This window comes from Brachypodium distachyon, chromosome 1, assembly GCF_000005505.3.
Source record: "Brachypodium distachyon strain Bd21 chromosome 1, Brachypodium_distachyon_v3.0, whole genome shotgun sequence".
Taxonomy (NCBI): Eukaryota; Viridiplantae; Streptophyta; class Magnoliopsida; order Poales; family Poaceae; genus Brachypodium; species Brachypodium distachyon.
This window is the reverse complement of record NC_016131.3, coordinates 11,492,537-11,510,643: the sequence shown is the minus strand read 5'-3', so window position 1 is coordinate 11,510,643 and position 18,107 is coordinate 11,492,537. Positions and strand designations below refer to the sequence as shown.

The window sequence follows — 18,107 nt, the reverse complement described above, 5'->3', positions numbered from 1 at the left end:
CAGATGTTACGAACACCATAGCTTTATGTGTCAATGCATAATATCAATAAAAAACCTGCATGTTTTCAATTTTTGGTATACTGTCAACGAGGTAAACAAGTGTTTTTTTTTCCTTGTACCTTAAGATCTCTGATTTGTCTTGAATGTAGTGTGTCTTGCATGATTCATTTGGTAGCAGGTTTTTCTTTATGTTGGTGATCTTTCCAGGGAACTGGATCAGTTTAGGATATGAACATTCATATTAATTTTTCAGGTCCTAAAACAATAATTCAGCAGACATGTTGTTTCAGGACAGAGAGCACAGTCGACTAATTAATTATGAGATAATAACGATCAGTCATGGATTTGACCTAAATGGTAGATTGCTCCCAGTTTTTCCATTAACGAACTTGTTGCAAGTCCATACCTACATCTAATTTACTTGCAAGGTGACTGTTTGAGATTGCTCTAGCTAGCATAGGTTAGGCCTTCTTTCTTCATACAGATTCAAAGACGTATTGCAATGTTCCAACATGATCTAACAAATATCTAAAGATCTCTCAAGCCATGCTCTTTTTTTTTTCTTGATTTCAACAGTCATGCTCTGATTTAGTGATTTCTCCCCTACCCTGTGTAGATATGTCAAGTTTAGAGGAACAGTGAACAAGAACAACGAGGTGTCAAGGAAAACGATGTACTCTGCTCCAACCATGTTCTTCCATGCCAATCTTTCACATGTATTTAGTAGAGTGCTTCAATCTGTAAAGTTCGTGAACTTTTGGTATGAATAAGAGATACTCCCTCCATCCCATAATTCTTGTCAAAATATTACATGTATCTAGACATTTTTTTATAATAGATACATCCATTTTGGGGCAAATTTGAGACAAGAATTATGGAACGGAGGTAGTACATCACAAAATACTGGCCAACTTTTATTTTATTTTCTGGTGTGGAAATCATTGTTCTCTTAAGTATTCAAGTCATGAAGGATGTTGTAAAAAAGGCCTCTTTTGAATCTTCAAGATCAATGAGCGGCAGTTCAGATATCTCAATAGTTAATGATTTGAAGTTCCACTGGGAAGCACTAGCTGAGTTCCCGTAATTGATTAACATCTATAATTAGGAAATATCAAGAAGCACAACTATGGCCACTTTCTGTTTATTTGTCAGTTTGTCTACTCAGGTGAGTCTCAACACCACTAGACCGGTGTGCACTTTTTTTTTGCACGTAGAAACTGCATATGGTAAGTCATTTCGTCCTTAAAACCTATTATATAAAAATTTATTATAGGTATTTTACGGAGAAATACTGATTTGGAACAATGATGAGATGTCGTGCATCGCAAATCGCAAGTTGCAACAACAGTGGGTATAAGAATTAATACCACTACATACTTGCTCATTTGAGAATTGTGACAGCAACGTTTATTCCGTCGCAACGCACGGGCACCCTGCTAGTCAGGGTACAAATATCCACACTTCCAGCAACTAAAACAAACCACACGCATTCCAAATTACTTCCAGCACAGGGATTAGAAAAGGACCATGCGACAGTAACTTCCAACCATAAGCTGAATTTCTTCACACGCATGTGATGTGTGATTCTTTGAGATTTTTCAGCTGCAAACCATATAGCACCTAAATCACCAACACCATTTTCAAGGAGAGACTCCCAGCCTCCCATCATCTTCAACACAAACAACGCGCCTTGATAGCTTGATAAAACCATCAAAATCAACAGGCAATTCATCATCATTAAGATCCAGCAATGAAATCTGGATGTCGCTTTCAGCAGCTGTACAAGCAATAAGTCCACCTCGAAAACCATGTGGCCACTTCCCTTCAGAGACTCTTAACACTAATTGTGGCCTCCGCAGAAAAACGAACGGTGTAGTGCTGCATCTCCAGTGAGCAAAGCTTGCTAGTGTACTCAATAGGATGGGTGAAGCCCACGCACAATCTGCAAGTCGTGGCGAACTTGCTCAAATCTTTATCTTCTGATTCAGTAAGACCCTTCACTTTGAGCACAAACTCTAAAAATGAAGGATCATCACCGATGACAACACCCCGGGTAGGACATGTCAGTCTTAGATATGAATCCTGCATGCATCAGTTAACTAATTAAGTAAACAACAATAATGTTTCTTTCATGAAAAATAATAAAGTCTGCAGTGGTGTATTCAATTCATCCAATGTTGATAAAAAATTCATGTATCAATTAATTGTGCAAGAATAGCAACAATGTTTCTTTCATCAATAGTAAGAAGAATGCAGTGGAATATATTCAATTCATCCGGCATTGAAAAAAAAGGCGTAAAAGTGTACTTTTTTTTTTGCGGGTAGTGTAAAAGTGTACTTTTGAAACATGATTTCACGTGTCAAGAGGACCTTCATTACAGTAATTTGAATAACAAACCTGTGAGTGGCAAACATAGAAAACGTAACCAGCAAAATTTGAGACTGGAAGTGAACATGTCGAAATCACTAAAAAAATCTTTAGCGTGCAGGAACCAATTAGAACAAGTAATAACTAAACTCAAGCCAAGAGATAAACATAGCATGGCATAATGCGAACACAAAACAAAGAGGGGGCAAGTGTGTACGGAGAGTTGCATAACACAAACAATGTCAGGAAACATTAGCCTATTTCTAGTGACTGAAAATAATAATTATAAAATAATCATCTTCAACATAACAGTAATAATGATGCAGTCATCATAACAATAACAATATCTCAAACAAAGGAGAACACATCTAATTTGAAGACCTGGAAATGCATTGCAAACAGTGACATTACACATTTTCACAAAAACTGGAACATATGGGTCATGTAAAAGTGTCCCTCTGGAACTTCTGCCAACTTATTCATGTAAAGCTTTGAGATGAGATTGGTTATTTGGCATGTAGTTTTCTTTGAAATCATTGGCAAAGGCAACAAGCAGATTTTTTTTTATGATCCCTCTGTACCATATTAAGTGTCGCAACTTTGTCTAGATATGCATGCATCTAGACGGGCTTTAGTGTGTAGGTTCGTATATGCGTATCAAGACAAAGTTGTGACACTTAATGTGGGACGGAGGGAGTATATAACTAACTCGAGTTGAAATCAGGACAGTCACAACTTTGTTCAGAAACACCTGTTTGTAGGCATGATAATTTTTACCACGGATTTGTAAAAACTTAGTATGACTAACTATTGCAGTAGCACATAAAACTAGCTTGATAAGGGATGTCTGTTGAAGCACAAATGATTGGGATTTTCTCCCTTGCTACTATTATATTCTAATCCTAATTGCAGTTTTCACGAACCTGCTCCTTTATAGTCTGTCAGTCCTTCCTTTCGCGGTTGAAAATCGTTTGCGATCCAACACATCACGTATTGCGATGAAACCATAGACATCCAGGGGCCACTGTAAACCTTCAGTTAATGCTTTGATTTGGACTGAAACGATCTGCATAGAATCCATCTGGCTGATCAAGGACCGATAAGGATGATGCTCGAGGTCAGCATCAGTGAAACGCATGCAGGGGATTTCCGCTGCATCAATCAATCACGTGAAAACTGTTATTAGGTGCAAGAGTAGTCATGGATGTATGAACATAAAACCAGATCAATCAAATTCCTTTTTGCATTTGAAGCACACGACTCTATGTTCCGTATCAAAATACCGTATCAAAATAACAGGACATATTTTGCTAGAGAAACAAAAGGAAAGACAAACAGGGAGCAGGGCTTCCTGGCTTCATTACATTTAACCGAACCAGGTTCAGGCATTTATAGATCCCGTTCTCCATACAGGAAACCTACTGTACCAATACAAAACGGTACTAGGGAGGAAACCGCAGGGCCATCACAGACAAAGCGAAAAATGAATGTATCAACCGAAACAGGGGATTTTCGCTGCATCGATCCTAGGAATTAGGAAATTAAAGATGCAGCAGAATAATAGTTTGGGATAACAACTTACTGATGGCTTTTTAGGGAATAAGTTCCTCGCAAGGCCAGTTATCGCGAAGCCTTTCCCAAGATTCGCTGATGAACTTCTCCTGGGCTTCCTTACGTCGTCGCAATTCCTCGTCCGTGACAGGTTCTGCAATTCTTTTCCGCCACTCTTCCTCCATCTTCCTAGTCTTCTTTTCTCGTGACGCCCTTGCCGCCGCCAGTCTAGCAGACTTAGCCGTCGCCTCCGCCGCCGCTATAGCAGCTTCTCCCTCCGCTTTCCTAGGCTTTTTCGCGGGTAGCCTCTCCACATCCATCTCCTCCAATGAATTGATGTAACCTCGCCGCCCTCGCCGATTGGATTTCTCTAACGCAATCGAAGGAAACCTTAAATCCGATTGGGGTCGCCTTGTATAAATAGTCCGGGGGGCAAAACGACATAGGCTGGGCTTCTTCTGTTCTACAGTACTGTATAAGGGCTGGGCTTCTTTCATGGGCTTCTTCAACATAGAAATGGAAAGAAAATACGAGAACGGATCATTTGCACCGGTGACACCTCCCGTTACCTCAACCTTCTCGACTCCTCGTCCTGCGCCTCCTTGACTCGTCTTCCACAACACGACCCGCTGCCGCCGAGGCAAGGAGGAAAGAGATTGGTGATGGCGGCCGTGGGATGCTCCAAGGCGATCGGCGAGTTCACCCGGAGGAACATCCCGACTTCGAGCCGGCGACTCTCCCAACGACGGACACCGGCGCGGCTTATGGTCTTGTGGTGGATTCCCTTGCCACTAGGGTGTTCACGGTTGGGGGATAAAAAGGGGCGGTGGAGCCAGGGGAGCGCCGCCCCGACGGCGAGCCACCGTCGAGCCCCGCGGCGCCTGCACATACCCACACTCCCAAGCCACCGCGCTGAGCCGGCAGCGCACTGCGCCTTGCCCCCGCGTCACGTGCCCTCCGAATCGTAGTCGTCCTCTCCAGCGCTGCCACGTCTCGTCCTTGGAACTCCGGCACGGCAGCGTACGGCTCCTCCACGTCTCCAACGACCCGACCACCGCAACGTGAGTTCTTCATTTTGCTCAACTCTTCAATTTTTCCCCCAATTCAGATGATCCTTAATTTGTGTTGATTTATTAGTTGCAGCATATCATTCAATCCGGATTTAAACAACAATTTACTGATCTATATTCTTGAGTTTTAGGTGTGAAAATTGAAGAAAGTGTTGACAAGATCGTGGTGATTTGAAACGTTTATGGGATAGAGCTTCAAAGGTTGTGGTCAGGGTCTGTACATGCTTTGTTGCCTTGCTCTCCCTATTCCCCTCCGGCAGTAGATCCTGGAGCAGCTATGGTTCTCTCCTAGGTTGCCCCTCTCTTAGCTCTCTACGACTATACATTCGTCTTCTTTTTAAAAATTTCTCTGCAATCCCCTCTTCTGGCCAACGATTCTATTGTGTTCGAGCTGTAATTTATTATGTCTCCCCCGTCTTCATTTTGTGCAGGCAGTGTTCATCCTGGTTCCAATCTATTTCTTCAAGCAAATCTTTGAGGCTGGGAGGGACGGTTAGTTTTATCTTTTCATGCTTTACTGCTTTAGCATCCATGTATATGTATGTATGATAACTTAAATTATGTACGCTATCATTCGTGGCATGTCACTGTCAGTTGTTGTTATGGAGTATTCAGACTGTCGAGGGGGCAAAACCTCACATCGCACTATGTTATATCCATATAAGTGAGCCAAGATCAATAATTTTCATGGTTTATTATATTGAGAAACTTCTAACTCCCGGTTACATTTTCATTTATAATCTAGATTTTATTTTCGGAACAAAGATTGTTGAAGTGCTTCCGTATGAATGCAATTGGGAATATGTCTGTTTGTTCATTTACCAACATTTATTCGCATTATTTGCATGCTGTTAGATGTTCATGCCTTTGATTACCTATTAGTGGTCTATACTTTAGGAGGTTCTCATTGCGGATACAACCTTCAAGGTTATTAGGCATGAGCTCCATCTACGTCCTTTACAGATTCTTTGCTTTGGTAAGGTCTTGGTACTATGTACGATTAAATAGCTCTTGGTTTTGTTTTCTGTTCCATCCAGTGCTATTAGCTGTTCAAAATCCTGTGAACCAAAGCTAAATCAGTAGCTAAATGGAGCTGGGATGGCCTCAGTTTGCACGCTCATCGATCCATCATCTCAAGCATCATTTTTTCCCCAGCTGATCCTCTTCAGTATGTTGTCTTTTGTCTTGGTCTTTATCTAATTGGATTGGTACCGCTGGAATAAACCCACGCTTCTCATGGATTTGATGATGCAGCTCCAGCTTATAATCCAGAAAGTGCATCTGGTTCTATTTTCCAATAGACATATGTGCTCTTATATCAACAATTTTCTGGTCTAGGTGCAATACAGCTTAGGAGTTATTCATGGGCTTGGCCATTATAAGCTTCTCCTCTAATACATTGTTTTATAGGTTCTCAAGCCAAGGAAACAGTCTTATGATGCGAGTATGTCATGTAATTTCTGCCACTTTGCACAAGTGGATTGTACATGTTTTAAAAGACTACTCTCTCTTACTCCCTCCGATCAATATTAATTGTCTCAAATTTGCCCAAATATAGATGTATCTATGCCTAAAAAGCATCTAGATACACGTAACATTTTGACAATTATCTGAAACATTTTGACAATTAATATGGATCGGAGGGAGTACTACTTTTCATTCATAAACATGATGAAGAAGAATTTGAGCTATGTTGCAGACGAAGAATTTCCATCTGCACACCTATGAATGTGTGTTGTGCCAAGGTTTGCAAATCGAGACCAGGGATCATCTTTTTTTTCCAATGCCCATTTGCCCTAACTTTCACTGCTCACAATTGTGTTCATCATAACATCAAATCCTTGAAGCAGCAACAGAAAAGTTCCTTTTCGTATGGAGTCACCGACAGAATCCGAACACTTAGACGAGACTGACAAGACTTATTTAGGTATTCATGGAATGAGTGTCAGTCTCGTCTAAGTGTTCGGATTCTGTCGGTGACTCGATGATGATGTGGATCTGAGATGACATGAGTGGACTGGTGAAGTGACTTGTGAGGTGACTTGTGAGGTGACTTGTGAGGTGAGCTGTGAGGTGACTGTTGAGTCTGTGTTGTTGAGCATGACAGCTGGATGTAGGGCAGACAAGAGGTCTACCTGCGAGAGCCGAGTTATACCTGAGCAGTTCGATTATGATTACAACTGAAACCTGAACTGAATCCACCACAAGACCATAAGCCGCGCCGGTGTCCGTCGTTGGGAGAGTCGCCGGCTCGAAGTCGGGATGTTCCTCCAGGTGAACTCGCCGATCGCCTTGGAGCATCCCACGGCCGCCATCACCAATCTCTTTCCTCCTTGCCTCGGCGGCAGCGGGTCGTGTTGTGGAAGACGAGTCAAGGAGGCGCAGGACGAGGAGTCGAGAAGGTTGAGGTAACGGGAGGTGTCACCGGTGCAAATGATCCGTTCTCGTATTCTCTTTCCATTTCTATGTTGAAGAAGCCCATGAAAGAAGCCCAGCCCTTATACAGTACTGTAGAATAGAAGAAGCCCAGCCTATGTCGTTTTGCCCCCCGAACTATTTATACAAGGCGACCCCCCGGACTATGTAGAACAGAAGAAGCAACGGCTTCTAGGACCATTGTTGGTACTCCATAATCACCGCGGGTGAATTGCCCCCTCCATACTAAAGGACACAACTCCCATCGCCAATGCATGCAATCGATACTTCCTATTTCCAGGAAAACCACGAGACTCGTTAACATGAAGTGTACGCTCGACATCCTCTCGTGTGGGGCGTCGCAAGTACTCCCCATCGAACACCCGAATCACCCCTTGTGCAAACTTGTCCAAACACTGCAATGCAGTGCTCTTCCCAATCTTCAAGTACTCATCAAGGGCATCAGCAGGGGTCCCGTATGCTAGCATGCGCATGGCTGCCGTACACTTTTGCAATGGTGAGAGCTCTATTCGACCAGAACAATCGGCCCTATAAGTGAAATAGGGAGACCACTGACCAAGGGCATTCACGATGCGTAGGAAGAGGTCTCTATTCATACGGAATCTTGTACGGAACATACTCTCGGGGTAGAGTGGTTGTGCAGCGAAGTAGTCCTCCACCAGACGCTGATGAGCACCTCCATGATCCCTCCGAATGGTTTTCCTTGGACCGTGTCGTCGCTTAGAGGATCTAGCCCCGAGCCTAGCCTCGATTTTCATCACGAGCCTCTTAGCAAAGGAGTATAGTACATTCTGCTCGGTACCATAGACTTCCATGATTTTGGATGGGGCTAGCTCATCAGAATCCGACATGGTGGGAGAGGAAGCTGGGCTGGTAGGCTGAATGGGAAGATGAGAGGTAGAAGAAGGAAGAGTCTGGACTGGTAGGCTGAAGAGAGGATAGAGCATTATATAGATGTGTCATGTTTTCTTGGGTGTATAATTATGTTACATGGTTATCTGAGCTGCATTGTAGTTAAGTGTGGTTGGACCATGACTACATGATTTTTTTCACTTCTTGCATGGTTATCCGGACTGCACTTAAGTGAGGTTTGTTGACTATAATTTTAGCATATTAAAATCTTATATTTCAGCCTCACATTCACAGATTCAGTACTAAAAAAAAGACCATAACCCTATAATCAAGCATGCTGTCAAGCCAAATATAATTTATTAAGCAATGGTACATTTTAGCATATTAAAATCTTATATTTCAGCACAGAATAATGTGAAATAAAATCGATTTTAACTAAGATAGTGGATAGTAGGAAATACCTCAATCAGTTTTGCCAAATAACTTCTCCCTAAAACACTTCAGTGCCAACACGTGCTCGGATCTCACATCTTCGGGCATCCCACTTGTGTCTTGCATCATCAACGATCGGTACGTTTCTAGCATGACTGACTCCTTGTGATCTTTTGCTGCAAGGCACACAAGCTTCCGAGCTTCAAGATTCTCACTAGACACACGCCTTTGTGTTTCTAGCATCTCTTTGCGGCCTTCATTTGCTGCATTCTGAGCATCTACAAACTTGGTAAGCTCAACTTCAAGATCTACAATACAATCCTGATCCTTTATTTTGCGTTTTCGCTGCTCCTTAGCTTGCTTGCCACCTGGTGGCCGTTCATCACGAGCATCATCTAGAGTGAAATGCTGCCCCACTTCATCATCAACACTAAACTTCCTCTTGTCCAGCTCTAGATCTTCTAGGCGTTCCAAATAGGCATCCCATTTTGGTTCCTTTTTGAGAAACTCCCAACAATGCTCAAACATAAATGGACCATCTTCTTTATGGTCTGTCTCATAAGTTCTCATTGCCCTCTCCTTTAAATCCACATCAGACTCACCACTGGCATACAAAGCATTAGCCTCCTTCCAGCTCGCACAAAACCATGCAACCCTTTTCTTAACTCTCGCAAAGCGATCCTTCACTTGCTTGACTAGCCTTGCCCTGTTTTTTGGGGTGGTACTGTTGTAAACAGCAGCAACATCTTTCCAATACTGGTCGTTCTTCTTGTAATTTGATTGGATTGGATCATTTGAATTATTCAACCAAGCACTAACCTATAATATTATAAAGAGTTTATTGTTGTGCTAGTAATTTAATACATGGAGCCAGCATGCAAAGAAACAAGCTTACCAATCTACGATCCTACTCTTTTGTCCACAACAAGCGTTTCTCAGTCCTTGGACAGTTGCCACCATTGTTGTCATCGCCAACATTGATTGGCTGTTGTGGAGTCCCATTGCTAATGGCTTGTGCTTGGCTTGATGTGTTCTGAAAGAGACTAAGGAAGCCACCGGGCGGGTAAGAATCCATTCCCCTCCTCAAGCAATAGATGATCAAACAATTAACCTCATATTATTTACTTTACTCACTACTGTAGGGAATCCGCAAGACTAGTAGACATGTTGGTATGTACCATTTTAAAAATTGACAAATAGATTGTTGGAATTAGCATACTCCTTCACCAAAAGATACACATGTTAACATGCTGCATTAAAAAAGTTTATATACAGGTTGTTGGAATTAGAAAACTCCAGCTTTACCAAAAGAAACACATGTTGGTAACATTGAAGAAAATTATGCACAGGTTACTGGAATTAGATTACGCTAGTTTCTGTCAAATCCTATTAGTTAGATTCACAATAGATTATTTTATTGTCAGCAAATTTGCTCTCCTTTGCAGGACCAGGAATCTGATGTAACATTATCTAAAACCAGACCCTTGTTAATTTACCAGTTGTCAATATTCCCTGTCGTGTACCAAGGAGATGCAGAACCACCAATGTCGGCAGGTGGTGCCCAGCAAGGGCCTTGAGCCGAATTTCCTACTACACTCTGTTGCTGCAGCCCGGCGAGCCAACTTGATGCAGAGGAGGGCGCCATGGACTGCGGTGGTCGTGAAGGGATCCAATGACCTGGTCCGTGCGTGGAAGTGAAGGCCGATGGCAAGAAAGGATGGGGCGGACGCTGGACAAGATGAGGCGGCCGCGGCGGGACGGACTGAGGCGCCAACGGAGGGACAGACGGGGGCACCGACGGAGGGACGGGCTGAGGCGCCGGCGCGCGCGTCCTCTTGGAGTGCTGACCCATCTCGTGGTGCCGGTGGCAATTCTAGGGTTCGGCGATTTGGGGATATTCGATTTGGCACAAAATACACGATTTGGGGCGAGGCAAAGGGCGCGGCAGTGGAGGAGAAGTGCGGGGGGCGAGGGAGAAGCGCGGGAGGAGCACCGGATCGGGAGCGCCGGCCCTAGCGCTCGCTCTGGGCTGCAAGCCGGCTATTCTTTTTCGTTTGTTGCGATTTCGCCGGGCGTTTCATGAGTCGCCCGCTACCTCCCTTCTCTCCTCGTTATGTGGAATTTTGGTGACGTGTACTGCGTTATAGCCTGATGAGTGGGACTATTGTACCTGCTCTAAGAAGCAGTCTGGGCTGGTGGGGGTTAGCATCTATCCCGATGCGTGTATCCGACGGCTGCATGCGGGTGGAGCAGCGGATCCACCAAGCCGTCGGACTTTTTCGGGGCAAGCCGCGTCCATGCTGCTGAAGGCTGTGTCTCCTCGTGATTCTATTGTAGCCTCTCCATATTCCAAGACCAATAACGGCAGAGGAGAAGCCGAGGAGAACCCTTCGAAGACCAATAAAGGTTCATCTTCCTCCCGTGGGCAAGTGCCTTTTTCGCCAAGTGTGTGCGCGCGCGCGTGCTCCTCTTGGTCACAGCAAACAAAGAGTGCTACGGTTTATAGTCCCAGCGGAGAGACGAAGATTAAAGGGCAAATCTCCCTTCCACCTGCGCCTTCCCCCCTGGGTCTTCGCGGGACCGTAGACCAGCAGATGTACTCTAGGAACACCTTGCCTTCGTTCTGATCCATCCTCGGCTCTAGGTTTGGTTCTTCCAGGACACGGTGATTGCAGGATTTGGGATTCCAACCAAGACCTAAGGGTTCTGGGCATTCAGTTCCTTTCGACCGGTACTGCAGTAAGTCTTTCGTTTTTGTTTGCTGCTTAGCCTTGCGTACATTTTCCATTCACGTACATTTTGCTTGTTTTGTTTCAGTTCCTTTGTTCGGGCCAAGAAGACTTGCTGCAGCTAGCTTAGACAAAGGAGTGACACTTCTATAATTAATTTCCTACAGGAATAAGCTGCAGTTTTCCCCCTCTTACTGTAAGTCTTTTAACTTGATGAGTAGTTGCAGAGTAGAGTTGATTTTGTCAAAGTTGGTGCAGGAATACAACAAGATTTTGTTTCTGTGCCATCTGGCATGATATATATTTTTCTCCAAATAGGACATTACTAGGCACGAGATGAGCAAATCTTGTGAGTGCTGCAAGAGATACTGGACTCATTTACATGGCAAGGTCAAGTGTTTCGTTGGCAAGATGAACAGGAATTCTAGACATGTCATGGTAAGTTCAGTGGGTTGCCTGGTCATTGAATTAGTAGCAGTAGTTTTCGCAAAAGAAATGAATTAGTAGCAACAAGACCTGTTGTGCTTTTGGTCTCAGTTTTTCTTCAAGGCACTATTTAAGCTATACTTACTTCTTACAAAGTTGCAATGGTTGCTGTAGGTCATACCAGAGAGCTTTGTGAACTACTCCCCACGGAAGATCTCAGGAGCCATCAAACTAGAAGCGCCTAATGGTAGTGTATACGATGTTGGAATTACTGAGCACCAGAATAAAACGTTACTCAGATCTGGATGGGAGGCGTTTGTCGATGCCAATCACATAGTAGAGAATGACTTATTGATGTTCCAATACCGTGGAAATTCTCGCTTTAAGGTTATTGTCTTTGATTCTAGTGGTTGTGAGAAAGTGGTGTCATGTGCTCACATAGAGAGCAATATTAGTGATCAAGAACCAAGCACAAATTCTACAGACATGTCAAGCAGTTCCAGTGATCACAATATTCAGTCGTCAGCATGTGGAAGATCAGATGGAGGCCAGAGTGGAAGCTCAGGCCATTGTAGAAAACGTGCAAGGAAAGATGCGATATCTTCTCCATCTAAGGATTTGTCAGGTTAACTTGACAACTAACTTGTAACTTTTTATCACGTTATAAGGTTTTTTTTTTACTGCAGTTTCTCTTACTCTTGAAATTATTTTACAGGAGAAGAAAGTCCTTGTGAGCATGAGTCTTCTGAGTCAGACGATGACACACTCTCAAAGTCTTATGTCTTATCAGGCCAGTGCTATTTAACAAAAGAGCAGGATGCAGAAATAGTTGCACTTGTCCAGGAAATTCAACCTGAAAGGCCTCCTCTTGTGGCTATGATGAAGCCCAATATGAAACCATATCCTGACCTGGTACGTTAAGTTAATCAATTGTACTATTATATATGGACGGCTTATTGCTTGCCACTAGGAAAATAAGAGAACAAAGCACTCAAAGGCGCATAATAATTGTAGTTCTGTGTACTTGGTGAATTTAGCTTTCATTATGGTCATACTTTGTCTTGCTATACAGTTGAAATTCATGTTATTGGGTGAAGTTCTGTTTATTTCTGTGTACTTGGTGAAGTTCTGTTTATTTAAGTTCTGCATGAGCAGTGTCACATTCTGCACCTTTTCTTTGATCAGGTGATTCCTAAGGATTATGCACTCGCACACTTTCCACACAAAAATCAGACAATCACACTCCAGATTCCTGGACAGACCAAGAAGTGGCACTGTCAGTTCCGTGTCAGATCTGATGGAGGTCGTTGCAATCTTTTTGGTTGTGACTTCGCAGGTGACAACCATTTACTAGAGGGCGATCTGTGCCTCTTTCAACCGACAACACGAGCCAATGGAAGAACATTCAAAGTGGCAGTCCATCTGCTCCGCAAAGCGAGTAATGATCACACCTCTAGAAATCTTGTTATTGGCTCAAACCGTGGTTTGGCAAACTCAAAGTTGGCTTCAACCATGCGTGTTAAGGAGGAACCGGATGTCGGTATGGTTTTCTTACGTAAGTATTTCCACCAAAGTATTCATATTTTTCTGTTTGTTTATGTGAAAAATTTGCTCAGGAGAAGCAACCTTATATTCGGAACATGGATTTAGTGAGAATTCTCTCGAGCATGATGGTTCAGAAAGCTCTGAGCTCCCCTACATGATGCCAATGGGTCCCCGTCTAACAAAATCGCAGGAGAAGAAAGTTTTGGAGAAACTTGGAACAATTCGGTCAGAATTGCCCATTTACGTCGCAGTCATGAAGAAGACCAATCTCACTGGCCAGAGCTTTGCCTCGTCGCTAGTAAGTTCAGAAAAATTTCTTCTGATTTTTAATTGACAGTTATGTTCTTTAGAGAAATCAGACTAGAAGAAGATCTGTGGTGCCCATTTGCCCATTTACGTTCTAACCATGAACAAGATCCACATCAGCAAAAAAAAAAGGATGTGCAGTAGTCCCTTCATTCATTATGTTTCGTCGGAAAACTATATTAGTGATAGCTACGTGTCAAAACAACCACCCACTGTATCAAGATTCAAGAGAGACTTGGTTATTACACAATTTTGTTGTATCAGCTATCTCTCTGCATAATTACAAGGCTTCTTTGTTTATCGTCCTTGTGTATATATGAACAGACCTTTGGCAAGCAATACTCTGCTACATACCTTCGAAAGGGGAGCCGTAATTTAGTACTTCAGCGCAAGGGGAAGAGCCAGACATGGCATGCTGAGATGCGTGACAGGGACGGCGGCGGCTTGCGGATATTTGGAGGCTGGACTTCTTTCGCTTGCGACAACCGCCTGCGGGAGGGGGACCTCTGCCTCTTCCAGCTGATGAAACACAAGGAGCAACTGACGATGATAGTCGACATCATTCTCCGCGAGCATTGTTAGTTCCTCGAATTGTATTGACAACTGACAGACAGGTATCTCTTTTTGTTGTACTGAGATTTTACATATCGATGGTGCTCTGCTGCTTCTATGGTCGGAAGTGGAAACTATGGGAGCATGGCCAGGCTCTGTGAGTGATGAAGAATTTTATCTGTATGGTCAACTAGTAACGAAAGTTTAAACAACTTGTTATTTCTTAACTTCAGCGTGGTAGCGTTATTTTGTATACTGAAATTTAAACAAGCTGTGATTAGGAAATCTTTTTTTTTACAGCAGTTGCGATTGTGATTATGCTGTTTGTATGTGGAGGAAACTACTTTATTATTTGTACGAGGAGTGACACAGTCCCAGCTTCCTTTTTTTTCTCATTGAGATCGACAGTCCGAGCTAGATATGGTACATGAGTTAACGGAAGTTCCTGTTTCCTGACGCCCACATCAAACTTCTAGGATCTGTGCTTGGTCAAAAGAAAAGAAACAACTACTAGGATATGTCCACCTATTACTTTTTAAAACGAAATTCCATCAAAAATAAAAAAAAATTATTATTTTTTCTGAAAAGGAGGATAACCCCGGCCTCTGTATCGACTGATGTGCACAACCATAAAATGAAAAATATAGTTTAACAGAGATGTATGTAAGAGAACTTCCTATATTTTCTACAAAACAGGAAAAAGAATATTCCATCAGTTATTAGAATCTGCGTCTACATCTACAAAAAAATTATAGATGTGCTAGTTGTGGGGAAGAAAATGTAGGAAGTTCTCTTATATGTATCTTTTTGCCTACATCTATGGTTTTCGATAGTACAAAAAGTCTCCGGATCTAGGCCTCCTCCTTTCATTCAAATGATTTTTATAGGAATTTTGGAGGGTTGAAATGTTTGGAATTTTTTCTGTGCTGGTCATTTGATTTGTAGGACACAATCTTATTTTTCTAAGGATTTATTTGTATTATATTTATAGGAAACTTTTTTTTTCAAGATTGAAGGAATGGGGGGAGGGGGGATTTCTCCCCACCGGTTGTTGAATATAACTCGAAAGACGGCAAGCGCACAACCATCCTGGGAGGGGTTACAAAGTAGGGAGAGGAGAGTGTGAAGAGAAAAAAATTAGATACAAGTTACAAGGTAAGTCCTAATAGTAAGGGAATTTTCTTCGTCCTCTGGAGCGAAGCGGTGGCTCTAGATACCTATGTCAGCAACTGCTCGACAGAGGTTGCGCTGGGGAGGAAGTGGGAGGCATCAAGACGATGCCGTTCCTCGCTTTCCAAACAAAGAAGGATGCAAACGCAGACTGTCCATTTGTGTTGGGGAGCTCAACACACGAGGTGATATCCCATAGTGCGTGAAGTCGCGAATGTCGTGCGTGACGCCGACCCTCGCCAATGTCGTTTTTGACGCCGACCCTTGTCCAGAGCGGCCAGAGGGTTGTAGAAGAAGAGATGCAGTCCACTTTCGATGTCGTTGCTGGAAGCACAGTTGCGGCAGGGGTGCGGTTTTTGTAGTGAAGATTTTTCCTTGTGTTTAGCATGTCCTCGGTAACAAGCGCGCGGAAATCTTGATCTTGGAAGGGCAACTGGATTTCCATAGCTTCGAGGCTGCGGGGTCAATTTGCCCGTTGTCGGTGAGCATCCTATAGATCGCACTTGAACTGAATTTTCTACACATCCCCTACGCAAGTGCACGTTGATTCTCTTCTTGGAGGAGAGTGAGGGCATCAATGAGTCATTGAGTTTCGATGAGCTCCATGGAGGCCACCACGGTCAGTCTTGAGCGAAGAGAAAGACCATGGCACATATTGGGGCGGGTGCAGTGGGAGAAGAGAGCCGCAACCATGGGCGGATCCAGCTCATAGGCTATGGGGGCCAATGCCCCCATTCAATTTTAATATACCAATGTAAATGTTAGAATTTCACCATTGATGCCCCCTCTAATTTAAGTTATACCCTAAGAATGTCTAAGTGCCTCCTCTCAACTTTGCTCCAGGCTCCGCCCCTGGCCGCAACTGTGTTCACAAGTCTATTTCCATTGTTCTACCAAACATCCTTCCAAAACGCCGTGGTTATGCCGTCACCGAGACGAACCATTGTACAGTTGGTACAACGGAAGCTCTTCCTCAATGATTTTGTCGAGGAAAGAGGGGGAGGGTTGGGTGTCTTCAAAGTCCCCTATACGGTATCGAGCTTACCAATTCTTCTAGGGCAGCGCCTCGCGTTGGTGAAGTTTGTGGATGAACGTCAGCAAAAGGCAGGAGTTTTGTCGCCGCAGATCCTTGATGCCTAGGGCACCCTCTTGTTTAGGAAGCACAACACGATCCCAAGCCATTAGATAGCCAGAGCGGTCGGTCCAAAAGAAAGCTCGCCTTCTCTTATCTAATGCTTTACCACTCCAGGGGAAAGAGGAAAAGAGCACATGAAAAGGTTGTGGTGAGTGTTGAGGACCGCTAGTAAGGACTAACGGCCGCTGGAGGAGAGGAGGGCTCGCCACCCTGAGATGTAGGGGTCGAATATTTGGATAGGGGAAGCGAAAGCTGAGGGGGGTGGGGAAGTTTCCATGGTGAGAGAGGTAGTCTGTGGTAGGGTTGAGGGAAGAAAGAGATGGGCCGGCCGAAGGGAAGGCTAGGTCAGTAGCCGTATCGGCTCAATGTGAATGGGGAGAAGGCATGACTTTTGGCAATTAATGAGAGTCCGGTGGCAGCAGGAAAGGAGTCAATGAAGGATGGACTTTAGAAGGGTGGTGGAGTGTCGGTGCAGGGGCAAAGTATGAGCGTGTTAGTCCGCATATTGAAGTACGGGGCATGGGAGCTCGGAATCCAGGGGTGGTTGAGGTTACCCTTTAGCCAGGCATTGCGAAATAGGCGTTGCAGGACGTCATCGACAATGATAAAGAGGTACGGGAATGGAATCCTCGAGGGCGAATGATGAGAAGCAGACTAGAAAGTTTTAATCTACTCCAACCTCTTTGATGGAATCTTTTGTGTTTCAGTTGTGCAATGAAAACCAACAAACTTTGGGGCACGCAAACAAAATCTATGGATGAAGTGGATAGTGGAGCAGTAGACATGACATTGCTATACAGTATTTGTCATATTCGTGCGTTCTTTCTAATCCCGTGAATAAAAAAAGGCCCTAATACGTGGTAGGAGCAGGCGGTGCGTTGTGTCGAGGGAGTAGGAGCGTTTTGCCGTAAATAAAATTAAGTAAGCTACGTGAAACATTCCCATGCCCCGGCCGGACGGTTCTCCCTCCGTTTAAGAGTTTCTCACGTACGCCGCTGCTGAGGGATAAAGCCATGTCGGGAACCACCGGCCGAGCGGCGACGCAGTCCTCCTGGCCGGTGGCAACCGGCTAATAATCTTGCGGTCCCTCACGCTGTACACGCCGGCGTCGCGGAAAGGGTCATCGGCAGCCGACTTCCACCACGTGGTTGCCAGGTCGTGGAAGACGTAGACGCAGTCCTCCTGCGCCCCGACGCACCACCACGCCGGGACAGACACGGACCCGCGTTTGCCCACGAGCAGCGCCTCGCCGTCCAGGCCCTGCTTGGCCAACTCCGTCCACGCCCCGGCCCCGCCATCGTACTCGTCGAGCCTGAAAACCTTGAGGTTATACGTCACGTCGCCGCTCGCCCCGACGAGCAGACGCCTCACCATGAGCAGCCGGCCTCGGGACTCCACGAGGTACCACCGGCGACGGCACGAGTACACGGCGTTGTTTGAACCGTGCTGCAGCCTGAAGTTTGGCGAGAAGGAGGTGTCGTCTATGAGCCGCGTAACGGACGACACCGCCGGCTGCTGGCGCTCGCGCTCGTCGT

General features: G+C 44.5%; 2 protein-coding genes and 1 pseudogene across 8 annotated transcripts; 1 reads left to right on the top strand and 2 right to left on the bottom strand.

The window, feature by feature from the left end:
- Nucleotides 1–1,336: 1,336 nt before the first annotated feature.
- Nucleotides 1,337–4,339, bottom strand: LOC106865842 (annotated as a pseudogene).
- Nucleotides 4,340–4,530: 191 nt separating this feature from the next.
- Nucleotides 4,531–14,624, top strand: LOC100827346 (B3 domain-containing protein Os03g0619600). 7 transcript variants are annotated; one of them, XM_024456642.1, is made up of 12 exons: nucleotides 4,531–4,980; nucleotides 5,121–5,281; nucleotides 5,421–5,481; nucleotides 8,893–8,998; nucleotides 11,354–11,448; nucleotides 11,527–11,634; nucleotides 11,757–11,876; nucleotides 12,039–12,489; nucleotides 12,580–12,776; nucleotides 13,050–13,404; nucleotides 13,481–13,707; nucleotides 14,040–14,569. In XM_024456642.1, exons 7-12 carry the CDS (start codon nucleotides 11,775–11,777, stop codon nucleotides 14,295–14,297), a joined length of 1,590 nt encoding a protein of 529 aa, XP_024312410.1. In that variant the 5' UTR covers nucleotides 4,531–4,980; nucleotides 5,121–5,281; nucleotides 5,421–5,481; nucleotides 8,893–8,998; nucleotides 11,354–11,448; nucleotides 11,527–11,634; nucleotides 11,757–11,774; the 3' UTR covers nucleotides 14,298–14,569. The 7 variants fall into 7 exon arrangements, with proteins under 7 accessions (XP_024312410.1, XP_024312408.1, XP_024312409.1 ...); XM_024456640.1 differs by having other exon boundaries at nucleotides 8,893–11,448; XM_024456641.1 differs by having other exon boundaries at nucleotides 5,121–5,481; nucleotides 8,893–11,448.
- Nucleotides 8,740–10,354, bottom strand: LOC100837733. Its single transcript, XM_024456825.1, has 2 exons — nucleotides 10,206–10,354; nucleotides 8,740–9,523 (listed from the first exon to the last, which is right to left on the bottom strand). Exons 1-2 carry the CDS (start codon nucleotides 10,352–10,354, stop codon nucleotides 8,740–8,742), a joined length of 933 nt encoding a protein of 310 aa, XP_024312593.1.
- Nucleotides 14,625–18,107: the final 3,483 nt, after the last annotated feature.